The sequence below is a fragment of the Papaver somniferum genome, chromosome 8, assembly GCF_003573695.1.
Source record: "Papaver somniferum cultivar HN1 chromosome 8, ASM357369v1, whole genome shotgun sequence".
Lineage (NCBI taxonomy): Eukaryota > Viridiplantae > Streptophyta > Magnoliopsida > Ranunculales > Papaveraceae > Papaver > Papaver somniferum.
Window position 1 is genome coordinate 157,083,117 of NC_039365.1, and position 17,707 is coordinate 157,100,823.

General features: G+C 39.0%; 1 protein-coding gene across 1 annotated transcript; it reads left to right on the forward strand.

Moving 5' to 3' along the window:
- The first annotated feature begins 15,315 nt into the window (after positions 1–15,315).
- Positions 15,316–16,763, forward strand: LOC113306282 (uncharacterized protein Mb2253c-like). Its single transcript, XM_026555237.1, has 3 exons — positions 15,316–15,547; positions 16,564–16,611; positions 16,708–16,763. The coding sequence occupies exons 1-3, from the start codon at positions 15,316–15,318 to the stop codon at positions 16,761–16,763; spliced, it is 336 nt and encodes a 111-aa protein (XP_026411022.1).
- Positions 16,764–17,707: the final 944 nt, after the last annotated feature.

Genomic DNA, 17,707 nt, shown 5'->3' on the forward strand with positions numbered 1-17,707 from the left:
TTTTTTAGTTTTTAGTTTTCTGTGTTTTTTTTTTACTAAAAAGCATCAAACTCTAAAAACATATAAATGCTCCCCCACACTTAAACTTTACATTGTCCTCAATGTAAATTAACTCATCCAAAGTGAAGCTCAAGGTGGGAAATTACGCAAATAATATGCAAAAACAAAGATAAAAATACTTAAAAAAAATAAAAAAGATAAAGGTAAAGATACAAAACCGGCGGGTTGCCTCCCACTTAGCGCTTGGTTTAAAGTCATCAGCCCAACTATCTCCTTGCTTTCTATGACTCCTTCAGAGGGATTGCATCCACAAAATTAACTCCTTCCACCACTTCGGAAGAGAAGTTCTCATAGTATGGTTTCAACCGATGCCCATTAACTTTAAATTCCTTGCCTGTAGATATGCTACGAATTTCGACTGCACCATGAGAAAACACATTAGTAACAATGAAAGGTCCAATCCAACGTGACCTTAATTTACCCGGAAATAATTGCAAGCGAGAATTAAACAAAAGCACTTTCTGCCCAACACAAAATTGTTTTCTAGAAATCATAGTATCATGAAATGCTTTCGCTTTCTCCTTGTAAATGCGTGAGCTTTCAAATGCATCATTGCGAAGCTCTTCTAGCTCTTGGAGTTGTAACTTCCTTTGCTTTCCAGCACCATCCATCTCCATATTGCATTGCTTAATAGCCCAAAACGCCTTATGCTCAATCTCCACGGGTAAGTGACAAGGTTTACCATACACAAGCCTAAAAGGGGACATCCCAATAGGTGTCTTATATGTGGTTCTATAAGCCCACAAAGCATCATTAAGTCGCATGCTCCAATCCTTCTTTGTTGGATTCACCGTCTTCTCAAGTATGGATTTCACCTCTCGGTTGGAAACCTCGGCTTGTCCAAGGTGTTGCAATCTTGTGCGACACATTGTACTTCTTCAACAAGTTTTGTAAAAACCTGTTTTTGAAGTGAGAACCCCCATCGCTAATTATGGCTCTTGGAATTCCAAACCTTGCAAAAATATTAGCTTGCACAAAATCTGAAACCACTTTAGAATCATTAGTTGGGGTGGCCTTAGCTTCCACCCATTTAGAGACATAATCAACAGCAAGTAAGATATAAAAATTCCCATGGGAGTTGATAAAAGGACCCATAAAATCAATACCCCATACATCGAAAACTTCAATAAATTGAATAAAAGTTTGTGGCATTTGATTTCGAGCACCTAGATTGCATGTTCTTTGGCACCTATCACAAGTTGTACAAAATATATATGCATCCTTAAACAAGGTTGGCCAATAGAAACCGCTTTCAAGCACCTTGTGAGCGGTTCTCTTACTCCCAAAATGTCCTCCGCAAGCATAAGAGTGACAAAAAGACAATATAGAGTTAACTTCACATTCGGGAACGCACCTTCTTATTACTTGGTCGCTGCAATGTTTCCACAAGTATGGATCATCTCATATGTATTGGTTTCCCAACTTTTTAAGTTTGTCCCTCTCAGCACGAGACAAGTTCTTTGGAATTTGTTTAGACACCAAGTAATTGACAATATCAGCATACCATGGTTCTCCAAAGGCAATTGAGAATAGTTGTTCATCCGGGAAGCTTTCACGCAATGGGATAACTTTCTTGTCCACAACAAGACGGCTCAAGTGATTCGCAACGGTGTTCTCAATTCCTTTCTTGTCTTTGATTTCAAGATCAAACTCTTGCAAGAGTAAAATCCATCGTATGAGCCTCGGTTTCGCTTCTTTCTTCATTAGCAAGTACCTAAGTGCTGCATGATCAGAAAAGACAACAACTTTTGTACTAATTAGATAAGAGCGAAACTTTTCCAAAGCAAAAACAATGGCTAACAACTCTTTTTCAGTGGTTGTGTAGTTTTGTTAGGCCTCATTTAACGTTCTAGAAGCATAATAAATAGCATGAGGTATCTTCCCCACACGCTTCCCAAGCACTGCAACAACCGCATAGTCACTTGCATCACACATGAGCTCAAAAGGCTTGCTCCAATCCGGTGGTTTAATGATAGGGGCTGAAATCAAAAGCTCGTTCAAGCGATTGAATGCCTCCACACACTTTTCATCAAAGTTAAAAAACACATCTTTTTGCAATAAATTACAAAGTGGTGACGCTATCTTGGAAAAGTCCTTGATAAACCTACGATAAAAACCTGCACGTCCAAGAAAAGAGCGTATCTCCCTCACCGTAGTGGGAGGGGTTAGAGCACGAATAAGGTCAATCTTAGATTTATCAACTTCCAAGCCTTTAGAAGATATTATATGGTCTAAAATTATGCCATGAGTTACCATAAAATGGCACTTCTCCCAATTTAGCACAAGATTTGTTTCAACACATCGTTCAAGTATTAGTGACAAATTGTTCAAGCAAAGGTCAAATGAATCACCAAAGACACTAAAGTCGTCCATGAACACTTCGATTATGTTTTCAACATATTATGAAAAGATACTTATCATACACCTTTGAAAGGTAGCTGGAGCATTGCACAAGCCAAAAGGCATCCTTCTATAAGCAAAAGTACCGAACGGACAAGTGAAAGTAGTTTTATCTTGATCCTCCGGTGCTATCACGATCTGATTATAACCTGAATAGCCATCAAGGAAGCAATAGTAAGAGTGTCCAGCTAAACGTTCAAGCGTTTGATCAATAAAAAGTAATGGAAAATGATCTTTCCTAGTGGTGGCATTCAATTTTCTATAATCAATACAAACCCTCCAATCGGTTTGCACACGAGTTGGGACGAGTTCATTCTTATCATTCTCCACCACCGTTACACCTGATTTCTTTGGTACCACTTGCACCGGGCGTACCCACTTGCTATCGGATATGGGGTATATAACACCCACTTCCAAAAGCTTGAGTATCTCTTTTTTCACAACTTCCATCATGGGAGGATTCAAACGACGTTGCGCTTCCCTTGTAGGCTTTGCATCGTCCTCCAAACGAATCTTATGCATACAAACGGCAGGGCTTATACCCTTGATATCAGCGATTGTCCATCCAATGGCCGTCTTGTACTTCCTTAGCACCCTTAGAAGTTTTTGCTCATGTAATTCACTAAGCTCGTTAGAAACAATCACAGGTAACTCTTCCTTGTCACCCAAGTACAAGTACTTTAAGTGACTTGGGAGAAGTTTCAATTCTAATTTTGGAGATTTAACAATAGATGGTAAAAGTTTTTCATCACTGCATGGTAAAGAAATAAAAGATATATTATGAGTTTCCGAGCATCCTTGTTGTGAATTAAGATCACCAAGGGCTTCCTTGACTTCATTACCACACTCTACACCATTATCCATGGATGTAGTTAAAACAGTTTCCAAGGCATCATCACCATTCAATTCGAACACTTGTTGTGCCAATGTATCCATAACATCAATGGAGAAACAAGAGTGGACATCACTAGGATATCTCATCGTCTCAAAAATATTGAAACGTATTATTTCTCCATCAAACTCCATACTCAACGTTCTCTTATCCACATCAATAATGGTTTTCGCCGTTTTCATGAAGGGACGCCCAAGTAGCAATGGAGGAGACGAGTCCGGTGAACCTTCATTCATCTCTAACACGCAAAAGTCAGCTGGAAATACAAGTTGATTAACCTGCACAAGAACATCCTCAACAATACCCATTGGGTAAACATTAGAGCGATCGGCTAATTGCAACACAGTTCCAGACTTTTTAAGAGGACCTAACTCAAGTGAATTATACATGGACGCAGGCATAACATTAACGGATGCACCTAAATCCAACATAGCTTTGTTAAATGTAGTGTTACCAATTGTGACGGGAATGTCAAAGCTACCCGGATCCTTGCATTTCAGTGGGAGTTTGTGTTGTAAGATTGCCGAAGCATTCTCCCACACACTTAGCACTTCATTGTCTTTGAGCTTTTTCTTGTTGGTACATAAGTCCTTCAACACCTTTGCATACTTTGGAATTTGCTTTATAGCATCTACGAGCGGTATGTTCACATGAATCTTTCTTAGAACGTCTAAAATCTCTTTTTCTAGTTCCTCCATCTTGGACTTTGCGAATCTGCGAGGGAAAGGTGAAGGAGGAACATAAGTAGAAACTGGAGTTTTAGAGTTAGGAATAGGTACCTCAGAAGTTTGGGGAGGATCCTCATTCTTCTCCTCCAAAATAGGTTCCTTTGGTGTTTCCACCTTGCCCGAATCAGTAACTTCGGGTTGCACAAGTTGTGTACCACTTCTCAACGTAATAGCATTCACATCCCCTTTTGGGTTAATAGGTTGATAAGGGAGTTTCCCACTATTTTGTGCCTTCAATTGGTTCAACTCAATAGCCATAGAACCAACTTGAATTTGCAACTCCTTAACCGTGCTCTCCGTCCTTTGCATAAAAGATTTCATCAACTCTTCCATACTTGACTCCTGATTTTGAGGTTGTTGTTGTTGTTGTTGTGGTTGGTGAAAATGTTGACGCGGCTGGAATTGTTGTTGTTGAGGTTGAAATCCACTCGGATGGTTGAAATTAAGTTGTTGAACCGCTCCTTGCTTGTTCGCATGGCTAAAATTGGGGTGATCTCTCCATCCCGGATTGTAAGTGTTGGACTAGGGATCATACCGTCTTTGCTGATTTGGGAAGATCATATTAGCTTGTTCATTGGAGTCTTCATACCCTTGAGAAGAACTTGATATCACCGCGGCTACAACTTGTTGCATCATAGCTGTCATGTTACCCATTTGTTGATGAAGTTCCTCCACCTCGCGCACTTCATTTACTCTCCTAAGAAGCACATCCGAACCACGACTCAAGAACTGTTGGGAGTTTGCTGTCATGTTTTCAATCAATTCTCTAGCTTGTGCCACCGTTTTTCTCACTAGTGCACCACCACCCGCTGCGTCAAGAAGATTCCTATCGCTTGATTTGAGTCCTTCATAGAAGTATTGGATAATCATCGCGTCGCTGAATTGATGGTGAGGGCAGCTTGCCACCAATCTCTTGTATCGTTCCCAACATTCATATAAAGATTCTCCCACATTTTGCTTCATCCCGCAAATCTCCTTGCGAATTTGAGTAGCTTTTGATGCAGGAAAATACCTCTCTAAAAAGAGTTTCTTCAACCCATTCCATGTTGTGATACTTCCGGGAGGTAAATAACACAACCAATCCTTAGCACTATCCATCAACGAGAATCGAAAAACTTTCAACATTGCACCATCCGCTTCAATATCCGCTGGAAGCATGGCCGTGACAATGGTGTGGAAGTCCATAAGATGCTTGTTTGGGTCTTCATTCACCATGCCATGGAACTTTGGTAATTCTCTAAGCAACCCCGGCTTGATCTCAAAAGTAGAGTTTGTTTGAATACACCCTTGTTGTGTATCCAACTTATGAGATGCCAAGTCCTTGAGTGTACGATTTTCATCACCCATTGCTGCTTCTTCTTCTTCAAAAGGTGGTTCTTGTTCAACCGGTTCCTCTTGTTCTAGAACTTATTGTTGTAACTCTTCTTCCACTTCTAACTGTTGTTCTTCCGTTGTACCTTGACTTGGTTGGAGTATTGTGCCTCTTCGAGTGGCTATTCCACACCTTGGATAGTTCTAATCTTTAGAAGCCGGGAATTAGGTATCTGAAAACAATTCTCGCAAACAAGTGAGAAACAAGACAAGAAACAAAAAACAAATATGGAAGCGAAATTAATGATAAGAAAATAAGAAAAAAAACTTAATAACAAGCCGTATGCCTCCCCGGCAACGGCGCCAAAATTTGATCGGTTGTCAAGCGTCAAATATAATTTCACTTTCTTACTTAACTACAATAATATAGTAAGTGGTAGGAAAGAGTTCGTATCCACAGAGAGGCTTTTGTTGTTATGTAATTTTCAGTTTCTAAGATAACCAAGGAGGATTTTTGTTTTAGCAAATAAAATAAAGTAAAGCAAAGCAAATAGTTGGAATGATCAGTAAGGAGAAGATATTGGTCACGGGATAGTATCATTCACAAACATGTATTTTCATCAGTGACTAAAATTGATATTTTAATCTCACATTTATTAAAAGTCCTAGGGTAACTTGATCGCAAGAATATCCCGCTAATTCCCTAATTTCATCACAACCACATTAAAAGATGCATATGTGAATTCTTCCTAGAAAGCAACCCAAAGTGCAAAAGCACAATTAAGTTTAACTCCCGAAAAGCTTTAAGATTTATGGAATAAGACTAATCAAAGCAAACAAACGTGTAAAAGGACTAATTCGTTTTAACCAAGGTTATGATTCATATGTGACTAGTAGGATATATCACTACAAACACTACCCACAATTATGCTACTTAAAATCAGGGACAAACAACTTTTTCGTATTGAAAACCCTAATATAGCTCTAGATATGAAAGCAAATCGGATTGATTCCGGACTCAATCAATCAAACAATCAAATCATATGATAAAATAAACCATAAATCAAAAACAATAAAGTTGAGACAAAACTAATTCATAGAATCAAATAACATGCTTGAGAAATCAACTTTTATCCCATAACCAATAATTGTATTTAGTTACTCATAATAATGGAGTTCATCATAATCATAATCAATAAAATAAAGAAGATGAAAACAAACAAAAGCAAACCTAGAAGAAGTTCTCTCCAAAGCTCCAAGTAGAAAATAATACGTGTCCCACCTCTCTGTGTGTTCTCCAACCCTTTTTATACAGCTTTCCAATTCTGCCGTCGACTCCAATCAAGTCTCTCACAGCCCATTAGCCAAGCCCAGTCAAATACAGGTCCAAGCCAATCTCTGCCAACTCGGGATACCCGACTGAGTCAACTCAGCCATAACTCAGCCGAGTTTCTACTGTTTTCTGCCGTTTCCAGGCCAATTCTCCTCTCCTGTGCAATGTCATTCAGTCAATAGCAGCCACTCCATTTCTTCTTGGTTCAACTGCAACCAAGCTCAATCGACTCCTGCACAATTGGCAGCAGCATACCTCCTTGTTCATTCAAATGCAACTGCAAATCACATTCATTTATCACTTCAGTTCAGCTGCAATACCCTCCATTTCTTTCACCATTCTCGCTGTAAACTCCACCTGCAGTTCACGACTCATTACTCTTTATAGCTTCGCCAGTAGTCGATAAACCCTGTAAATCATCATACTAACAACTCCATCCCATCTGACCAATTCAATACATGCCCTGTAATCTCAGTCATTTCTGTCACAAGCACTGTCTCTAACTGCATCTGCGCTGGCCTATAACTCCTTGTATCTCATACTTCTCTTATTCTTCCAACAACACCTGCTCTTGCTTAGAGACTCCACTGCAAACCAGCCAGAAACTGCTAGCACCATCAGTTCAGCTGCAACCATTCTAATCACCATTCCGTCTCAGCTAACTGAACTTCCATTCTAGCCATCTCTGCCAACTGAACCAATACCCAGCTTATTACCTGCACTTCACAGCTCAGATTGAACTCCAATCAACACCAAGCAGACTGCCATTTAAACCAATAATGTGGCAAGGCTTTCATCCATCTGCAACACGCTCTTCCCTGCATTTGCACAATCAAATCTCCACCAGTTCATACCAGCAATATCATTTGATAACGCTGCACACTGCCATCACAGACCACCAACAACAATTCCATCATCTGTAGCTCATTGCACTGTTCGCACCACCATTTCAGCTTCTTAGCTCCACATACCCACTGCACAGTACCTGACCTGAACTGCCAGCTCCTCCATTCAACCACCAGCACCTGCAATTCCATTCCCTCGCAACCTAGGCATACATTTATTGTTTCTGCAACACAACCTTGAGCCACACTGTCATCTCAGGCCAACCAACACCACCTAAACCCATATCATCTCAGCTTCTGGCTTGCAACTGCAATAACCTCCAGCTCTACACAGCCAACATCATCCCTGCAACATTCTTCCAGCCTTAACTTCTTCGTCCAGCTGCAATATCATCTCAGGCCACCATCAGTTCAGCTGCAATATCCATGGGCAGCTATCAACCAGTATTTCTCCCTTGCACCAGAGCCACACCAACTGCTCCTGCAATTGCAATTGCAAATAAGACGACCACCTAACTCAAGCTGCACTTCCCTGTATTGCACTTGCTCTCAACTGCATACAACTCAGTTCTCGCATTACAATCCCATCTCAGCATCTGAGTATCAGCAACAACAGCAATATCATTTCAGTTCAAGCAGCAGCATCTCAATTCCTTCATTTCATCTCAGACCCATGGTTACAGCAAAACTCCATCTTCTTTGTGATTTGTATACCAGCAACACTTTGTTCTTCCCTGTAAATACCCATTCCAGTTCATGCCTGCACAACAGCTTACCATTCTGCATCTCAGAACTGTTGACTGCAAAACCATTTCTGCCTCACACTCGCAGTGCTTCAACCATTGATTCAGCCAACAATCTCTTCATCGAGCTCAAGCCACCACATACAGCACCAACAAAATCACCACCTTCATCTGTAGCAGAAACCCTAATCCCCATCTGAGTCTCATCATTTTCTCGATCAAATCTCTAAATCTGTTCTTCAAGAGCACCAACACAAACCCCAATTTCCCATTTCCTTCTCAATTTGTTGCATACTCTGAATCCATTACAGACTCAAGTCTCAATTACTTCGAACCCATCAACAGTCTTCAATTCCTGGTAGCAGTAACATCAATTTCCATTATTAAACCATACAAATCGATAGTATCGGCAAATCTCTTCTTCCTTGTTCGAATTCAACCCCATTTCATTCTCGGCATCAACTTCAACTCTCGAACTCAAATTCTTCACAACCATTTAATCCTCCCTGTAACTCAACGGCAGTCAACCACCACGAACCCATATCGATCTTGGTTTTCCCGGCTAGAAGAACTCTTGTTAGCAGCGGCATGAGCTGAGATAAAATGGTTAGGTCTTTGACCTTTGGTTCAAGGTTATACACACAAATGGATTTAGACACCCGCTGCGTTAGGATAAGGGATGACTAGTTCAAACATGGCTTGTTGGTTTCAGAAAACCGACAGCCTAATTCTCAATTCAATTGTCAGTTCTAGGAGGCTGACAACTTAATTTCCGGCATAACTCCTCTTGTGCAACCTAGCACGCACCAAATATCGTCTGCGAGTTGACCTTTTTTCCTTTTTCGCTCCAAATGACTAATTTCTCCTTCTTTTGCTCCCGATGACTCCAAAGTACCTAAACACTCAAAAGTAATCATAAGATACATAATTTACAAGAAAACTCGCGAAGAAAGCATAAATAATAGGTAAATATCAAGGTGTTTTAGACACCTATCACAAATCAGTCTCTATGATCACAAGACAGTTTAAGGATCTTCTATTGAAGAGAAGTAAACGGTTTTCAAGAGACAAACCTACGTCGTCAGTTAAACCTCACAATCGTGTTCCTCCTAAAAACAGGGATGCTGACGAGGCTGATGACGAGGATATGCCACAGTGCTTTGAGTGTAAAGGTTTTGGTCATTTTGCGAATGAGTGTCCAAATCGTAGAAAATACACTGGAAACAGAGGTCTTGCTGCAACTTCTGATGAAATTTCTGATCACTATGATTCCAATGAAGACGAAAAATCAAGTGTTGCACTTCTTTGTGAAGTTATCGATTTTGATAGATGTAGCAATACATACATCAATCTTGATATTCTTCCAAAAAGAAACTCAACCAATCTGGAAGAAGAAATTAACCTTTGTGTTGGAAACTCTCTGTCTGATTTTTCAGGTTCCACTCTGTGCTTAGCAGCTTGCATATTTCGGGAATCCGAATCAGCATATCCATTGAAATGTTCTTATTGTTCACTCAAGGGTCATGAACTTTCAAAGTGTTTCAAGTATAAACACAAGATGAGACATGTCAAGAGACTTCAACGAAGAGAAAATCGCCTAGCAAACAAGCTCAAACTTGTTCAAAAAACCGCTGAGGTATGTAAGACTTTATCCTCTTCAAAGAAGTTGGTTTCCAAAGATAGGTCAAGACCACTAGAGAAAATAGTATGGTATAAACACTTTGATAGACAAGGATCTATGAATTCCTTTCAAAAGGGTCATGGTGGACAAATTGTTGTTTGCCACAGCAAAACTTAATTGTGTTGTCTTTGTGCATCTTGTCTCATGTGCCTGATTAAAAATAGACAAGAACTTGCACACCTCAGGCTTAAAAATAAAAAATAAAAACATTTTTTTTTTACTTTTCTTAGATTTGCCTTATGATTTGGAATTCTTTCATATCTAATTGATATTGGAAGGAACCTCCCTGTTTATCAAAAGAGGGTTATTCTCGACTATTCCACTCTCTTTAGGGTCGTGAATCGAGCGTGCGTGAACCTATATGGTTAAAAGGTTCCATAACCCTACATTCCTTTTTCCTTCTCTGAAACTCTTTTCATCTTAAGACTGCCTATTGAGTTTATATTATGATTTCCTCTCACAAACCCATACACGTATGGAGACTCCAAGCATCATGTGTTCTGATGGAAAAGATGTTAATATGATTGTTAAGCCATCAATCATGAAGGAAAAAAATAATCTTTGTTTCCTCCAACTTTGAAAAGAAAATGAAGGAATGTGAGGAAGCCAAGAGCCGTTCCTTCAAATTCTCAGAAGTTTGATTTTCTTGAAGAGTTGAAGGAAGCAAGGAAGGAGATTCAGCAAATAAAGGATTTTGTTGTGAGAACTCTCGAAATTCAGAAGGTCGTGGTTCGACATCTTCAGCCTGGAAGGTTAGTTGGAATCGACTCCTTTCTCCATGAACCCTATGTTCCTATGGTTGTTAACGACAAGGAGTTCGGGGACGATAAAGAATTCTCAGAGGTCTCAATGTCTAGTAAATCTTCTTATTGGTTTTTAGAAGAATAACACTAGGGTTTGGAATAGCCATTATTGTGAGTACACATAGCTATGTCCAACGATTTTCATCTTCATTGTTTTTAGATTTATTCATTTAAATTCTAAAGTTTTTTTTTTTGAAGATGATTTTTGCAATTTTAATCTTTATGATTTTATATATTGCAAATTGTTATGGGATATGTTGTTTACGTCCGTGAACCTGTGATTGTCCCATACTTGTTCAAAAGTTATCTCTATTATGTAGATATGAATGTATTGATGGAAGATAGAATGAACTTTTGACTTTACAAAAGTTAAAGCCTTTTATGTCATGTTTTGATAAAAAGAAAGGATAAAACTTTTGTTTACAAGGATGAAGTCTATTATATGTCATTGTGCAAATGGTGATGAAAAATAGGATGAATCCTTGTCTATTCCGCAGTATTTGGTTGATCTTTGATCCACAATATTTGTGCATATACTGTATTGTTCCATAAGGTTTCTTATGTTGATCACAATCGACTGAGTTGTTCATTCTTATGATTAACTTAGTTGTTGCTCCGTAAGGTTCCCTATGTCGAACATGATCAACTAAATTAATCATTCTCTTTTGGTTATTTTAGTTATTGCGCAGTAAGTTCGCTTATGTCGAGCATGACCAATTAAATTGATCGCTTCTTATTGTTAATTTGGTTGTGTGTTCCAATTGAATTAATCATGGGCTTTCTTGTGATTAATTTTGTTGTTATTTTTCGATTGAACTAACTATGGGTTCTCTTGTGGTAATTTCAATTGATTTTTTTTTGGATAAAAATTCATGTTTTCATGTGATTTGGTTGTCCAAAGAAATCCTTCTTTTATTATGAAAGTAAGGTCGCCTTTGTTGTTCCTTCGGGGATGACATTTTATGGGGGAGAGTTCTTTTGAACTTGTGCTTAATTGCCAGATCTTTGTGGGGAGTACGGCTGTGGAATTTTTAGGGGTTATCTTGTATCTCCGTTAACTCCTTGATGACTGCATTTAGCTTCAGATTTATGATTGCATCTAAATTTGTTGGTATCTTAATACACCATTTGGTCATGATGTATCTCCGTGGAAATTTCATTAGGATCCCACTAATTTTCGTACCTTAGCCAATTTTTTTGACAAAAAGGGGGAGAATTAATGTGTAGTTCACACTACAAATACATATGTTTACGGATCATTATGTAGGGGGAGTGGTTTTGATTTTGAGATATGTATTGACTAAGGGGGAGTGATGCATAAAACCATAGTGTTATTATCAAAGTTGTGATACAATTGAACTTTGATGCTGTGTAATAATACTATGACACTGTATTACAATAATTGAGAGCATTTCGTTTTCTCATCGTTATAGATACGGATCTTCAACAACTGTGATGCTAAACTTACAACCTTTAGGATCATGGAGTACTTGGAAATGACGAAGATTTCGAGTCGTGTTGAAGATGCCAAGGAGATCAAGCATGTGGGAAAGAAGCTACATTTTTTTTTATCTTTTTTGTAATCCATATGTATTGATATTTTTGTCACTAAAATTGGCAAACGGGGAGATTGTTAGAGCATTGCTCGGTCGAACTCGCATGCGTTTCTATCTCAAGCATGTTTGTCAATGTTAGTGATCAAAACTATAAGTCTTGATTTCTAGCCTATTTGTAGATGTCTCGGACTAGGATATAGATAGTGTAGTTGAGATTAAATCTCTCGACGTTCATCTCTTGAAGACGAAGAACTACTAAGGGAGCGATCTTGTCAAACTTCTTCGACAAAAGGTATGTGGATACTTGAACTTATCTATCACTTGGAAAGTCTATTTCTACTATCTCCTATATTGAGACATAAGTCGTGTTATGATATAGTTTTCTTTATACACATTTAAGATTTCGAGCTGAGTATATCTCGGTTACATATTTCTCGAAATATGTGTTGGTAAGCTTTCGCTTCGACCAAGTTCATCTTATATCATGAGAAAATTGTCGAGTAATATCTTACATGGTTTGTGTGATACAATTATTTGGTGTAAGACCCGGAAGGTTTCAATAATGATTATTTAAATATCTTGAGAATTGCTTTGATGCTAGTAGTGTGTGAAAACGGCTATTGACATTATAGAAGAATGTTTCAATGATTGAAATAAAGAGTTGATGATGTAACCATATTTGGATATAAGCATATATAGTGTGTTCGCACATTAGTGTATAAGTCCATAAACCGGAAACCAAGAGTATGCATAAGGGTGCACAGGAACCGAGCCGAAAACCCGGACCGGCCCGGAACCGGTGGAACCGTAGATGTTTTTGTACCGAACCGAGGAAGGGGGTGCAGGTACCGGTCCAAAAAATAGGAACCGAGGCTAGGGAGGTACAGGTACACGGTTCTATCCAAGTCCCGTACCGTCCCGGACCGAATGTACCGAGTAGTAATAGCCGTTAGATTTAGGGGTAATTGTAATGACCCATCCCTCCACCGATACTGTTCCCACTTAGCCACTACGGTTTTCCGACTATGTGGGGTTTTCAACGGGCATCGCCGTGGTAATCCAGTAGAAACTTCCCGGGAGGTCACCTATCCCTGGATTACTCCCGCCCGAGCACGCTTTACTACATAGTTTGCTGCCAACTCTGGAGCCAATTGCGCTGAAAAGGCCTCGGTATAATGTAGACGTTTCTTTTCTCCTGTGAGAGCAGTATCTGGCATAATCCCCCACCTTCACCCTAGCACAAGGGAACAACCCTTAGTTGTATCCCAACTAACACCGATATTGTTCCCACTTATCCACGGCGGTTATCCAACAGTGTGGGATTTTTAACGGCACCATTACGGATATCCAACAGCAGCTTCCCGAGAGGTCACCCATCTTGTGACTACTCTCGGACAAGCACTCTTAACTGAGAGGTTTTTTCCCACAACTCAGTCAAATGAACCCATCAGGCGTCGGTGTTAGGAAAGGACATATCATTACTTATATTTCATCCGGCCAGCCACTGCCGAATATCGGGGTATTACAATACCGCCACCTTAAATTGGAGCCGTCCTCGATTCCGGAATATATTCAAGCCCGGATCTCCGACCTTCCCTGCCCCTCATGAGAAGCACCTGGACCAATCCTGCCAGCGTACCTTCCCACCTTCGGCAGGTGAACCGTCATCGGATCTGATACCATCTGTAATGATTCGTCCCTCCACCGATACTGTCCCCACTTAGCCACTGCCGTTTTCCGGAAGTGTGGGGTTTTCAACGGGCACGCTGCGGTAATCCAGCAGTAACTTCCCGGGAGGTCACCCATCCCTGGATTACTCCCGCCCGAGCATGCTTAACTGTAGAGTTTTCTGCCAACTCTGGAGCCAATTGTGATGAAAATGCCTCGGTATAATGTAGACGTTTCTTAAATCCTGTAAGAGCAGTATCTGGCATAATCCCACAACATACTCCCTCACCCTAGCACAAGGGAACGACCCTTAGTTGTATCCCAACTAACACCGATATTGTTTCCACTTACCCACTGCGGTTATCCAGCAGTGTGGGATTTTTAACGTCACCACTGCGGATATCAAGCAACAGCTTCCCGAGAGGTCGCCCATCTTGTGACTACTCTCGGCCAAGCACGCTTAACTGATAAGTTTTTTCCCACAACTCAGTCAAGTGAACCCATCAGGCCTCGGTGTTAGGAAAGGACATATCATTACTTATATTCCATCCGTCCAACCACTGCCGAATATCGGGGTATTACAAGAATTAACTAATAATAGCCATTATATTTAAGGGTGGTATATATAGAACAATAAGGCTAGGGTTTCTCTTTTTTTTTTCCTTTTTATGTCTTCTCTCTCTCTGAGAAGGAAGAACTCCATTAGATTTACAGGGAAGAGTTTTCTTCTCTTCTCCATTAGACTTTAAGTCCACGAACACCAGATATACTTACACCACCAGTTACACTTATACCACCTCTCGATCCAGAAGAAGAAGGAGAAAAAATTTCAAATTTGAGTCCATCAATGGTGCGCTTGTTAGCTTAATTTTGTAAATTAATCAAAACCCACTTCAATATTTTAGATTATTAATCATGGGTTGTTTGTGGTTTTTGATGATTTGTAGTATTAGAAGAGGAAAGATCAACAACCTCTTTTTTGAAGCTGTACTGATCAAAAATAAAAGTGGAGCAGTTAAGGATATCTGGATGCTGGTAGCTTCCATTACAATGATGGAACTATGGTTCTTAAGAAACATAATTTGTTTTGAAGATGAAAAAGTGGACTTACTGAAGTTCAAGAGGAGAACAAAACAATATACAAAGGATTGTGCAGTGAGAATAAAGAGTTACATGTAGGATTGCAGTTATGATTTCATGGTATTCAAGAACTTTGATCTCAAAAATCAACCAATACAGCTACAGAAGATTGTAGAAGTTAGATTTCATTTACCTGCAATAAATCAAGTTCTCATATGCATGATGGAGCTTCAAGAGGTAACCCAGGTGTAACAGGATATGGCTTTGTATGCAGAGGAGATCAAGGAGAGTTTATGTATGCTGAATCAAAAGGAATTGGCATTGCAACTAACTTCATTGCTGAAGTTATGACTATTATTGGTGCAGCAGAATGGGCTTTGCAGAATAATAAACTCAACATATGCATCAACTCTAATTCCAAAGCAGCAGTGAGTGAATATATATCTGGTAGATTACCTTGGTTTGTTCGGGTAAGATGGAGTAGAATAAAAGAATTATTACAATATATTCAATTTGCTCAAAGTTTGAGGGAAGTAAACTTTTCTGCTGATGCAATGGCAAAGAAGGGAGCAGGGTTGGAAAGAGGAGTAAAACTAAGTTACAATATAAGACCATGTTTTCTCTCATCTTTGGAATCTCCAGAACAAGTTTATTACAGGTTTTGTTAAAAACCGTATCTAGCTTACTGGCTTCTTTCCTTGTGGGCTTTAGTAGGAGTTTTGTTTATGGGTTTATTTTTTTTAATTTCCTTGAGTTACGAAATTATTCTTTGTATTTGTAACTTTGAGTATTTGTATTTTTTCCATAATGAGTAATAAAAATGGCAATTGATTGAGCAAAAAAAAAAAGCTGTACTAAGAATCCAAAAGGGTAAACGGTAAACCCCTTATCATCTCTGTAACCTTCTCTCATTAGTTGATTCAAGCATATAGGTTATGATTGATGGAGGTAATGAAATATTAAAGATTTTTGCATGTTGTGATTTTGCTGAATTGATGCTTTTAGGGTTCAATTTATTGGTACTGAGTCAAAACTCAATCTCTAAAATCTGTGCATGTGATTGATGCTTTTGTCTTTGTTATTGTTACGTTATTGATTTGATTTGGGTTTTTATAATTTTAGTTGATTGTCAGATGAATCTTTTTTGGTAGATTGGGGTTCTTTAATATGGGTTCTCCCAAAAGCCAAAACTGAACTGGGTGACTGATGGATAAGACATGGGGTAGAAATAGCATATACAAAAGGGGTTAGCAATACGCAAAGTTCTGTGTTATTTATGTCGAATATTTGGTTGAAATGTGCATTAATTTGATCTGTATGTAGTTCTCTGTCATCTAATTTCCCTTGAATATGAATCTATTTTACCAAGTTCAACAATACAGAGGTATCTGTGTTAGTCCAACCTAATCTACATTAACAATCTCAATGATTAGTTTTGCAATTCAGGATATTTACCTAAACAGATGACAATGCTGAATACATACCAGATGAAAATGCTGAAGTTGAAGAAGGTAACATACTAACATATACATATTACATTATTACTTGTTTTTGGCAGTAATAGACATAGATTAATAGTTACTAACTGCTATTACTTGTTTTTGCAGCGTTACTTGGTCCTATCAACAATAATGCCACCACCAGTGCTGCTACCATGGAATAGATTTTCAAGACTTTGTATTTGCCATTGCCACCAGTGCTACTTGTTACATTTTTATCACCACTTTCCATTCAGTGCTACTGCTACTTGTTACTTTGACTCTTTTGCTACTTGTTAAGCCTATTGTTTAGTTGTGTGTGTGAGTGACTGTGTCTGTCAGTCTTTGACTCTTTTGCTACTTGTTACTTTTTCAGTTTTTCAAGACTTGGTATTTGAGACTTTTCTTTGCTGGTATTAATATTATTTCTACTTGTTGTTAGTTGTTAATTGTTATGTATTGTGCTTTGAGATATTTCTTAATATATTGTTGCTCAGTAAAACAGGTTCTTAACAGGAACAAATTTGTCTGGAAAAATTAAGGACCGAGACTAGTACCGGAACCGTACCTAGTACCGTACTGGTCCCGAATAGTTACGGAACCGAGGTACATGGTACATGTACCGGTCCAAAAAATAGGAAACGAGGCTAGGGAGGTACAAGTAATCGATCTCGGCAAGAACTGAGCCGAACCGTACCGTGTGCACTCTTAAGTATGCATATGTGTGTACACGAAATTGGTGAAGGAGACAGGTTAAGTATGCGTACCCATACGCATACTGGCGGAAGTTCTCGAAACGAGAATTTCTACTGAGTTTGGTTTTGGCAAAACTCTTAACTAGTCACCTTAAGTATGCGTACCTGTAAGCATACTGGCGGAAGTTTTTGAACCGAAAATTTCTGCTGAGTTTGGGAACTTTACAAACTCAAAAACCGGTTGCTTAAGTACGCATACCCGTACGCATACTTAAGCTGGTTACTTTGTCAAATCGGTCAAGTCCATGAACTCAAACATTTAAATCATAAGGAATGTAATCTTTGCAAACCGTGGCTATAATGTTCATGATTGATTCAAGTGAATCAAACCGATTTGATTTCAGTTATGTTTTCTAAACAATTGAACAACTCTT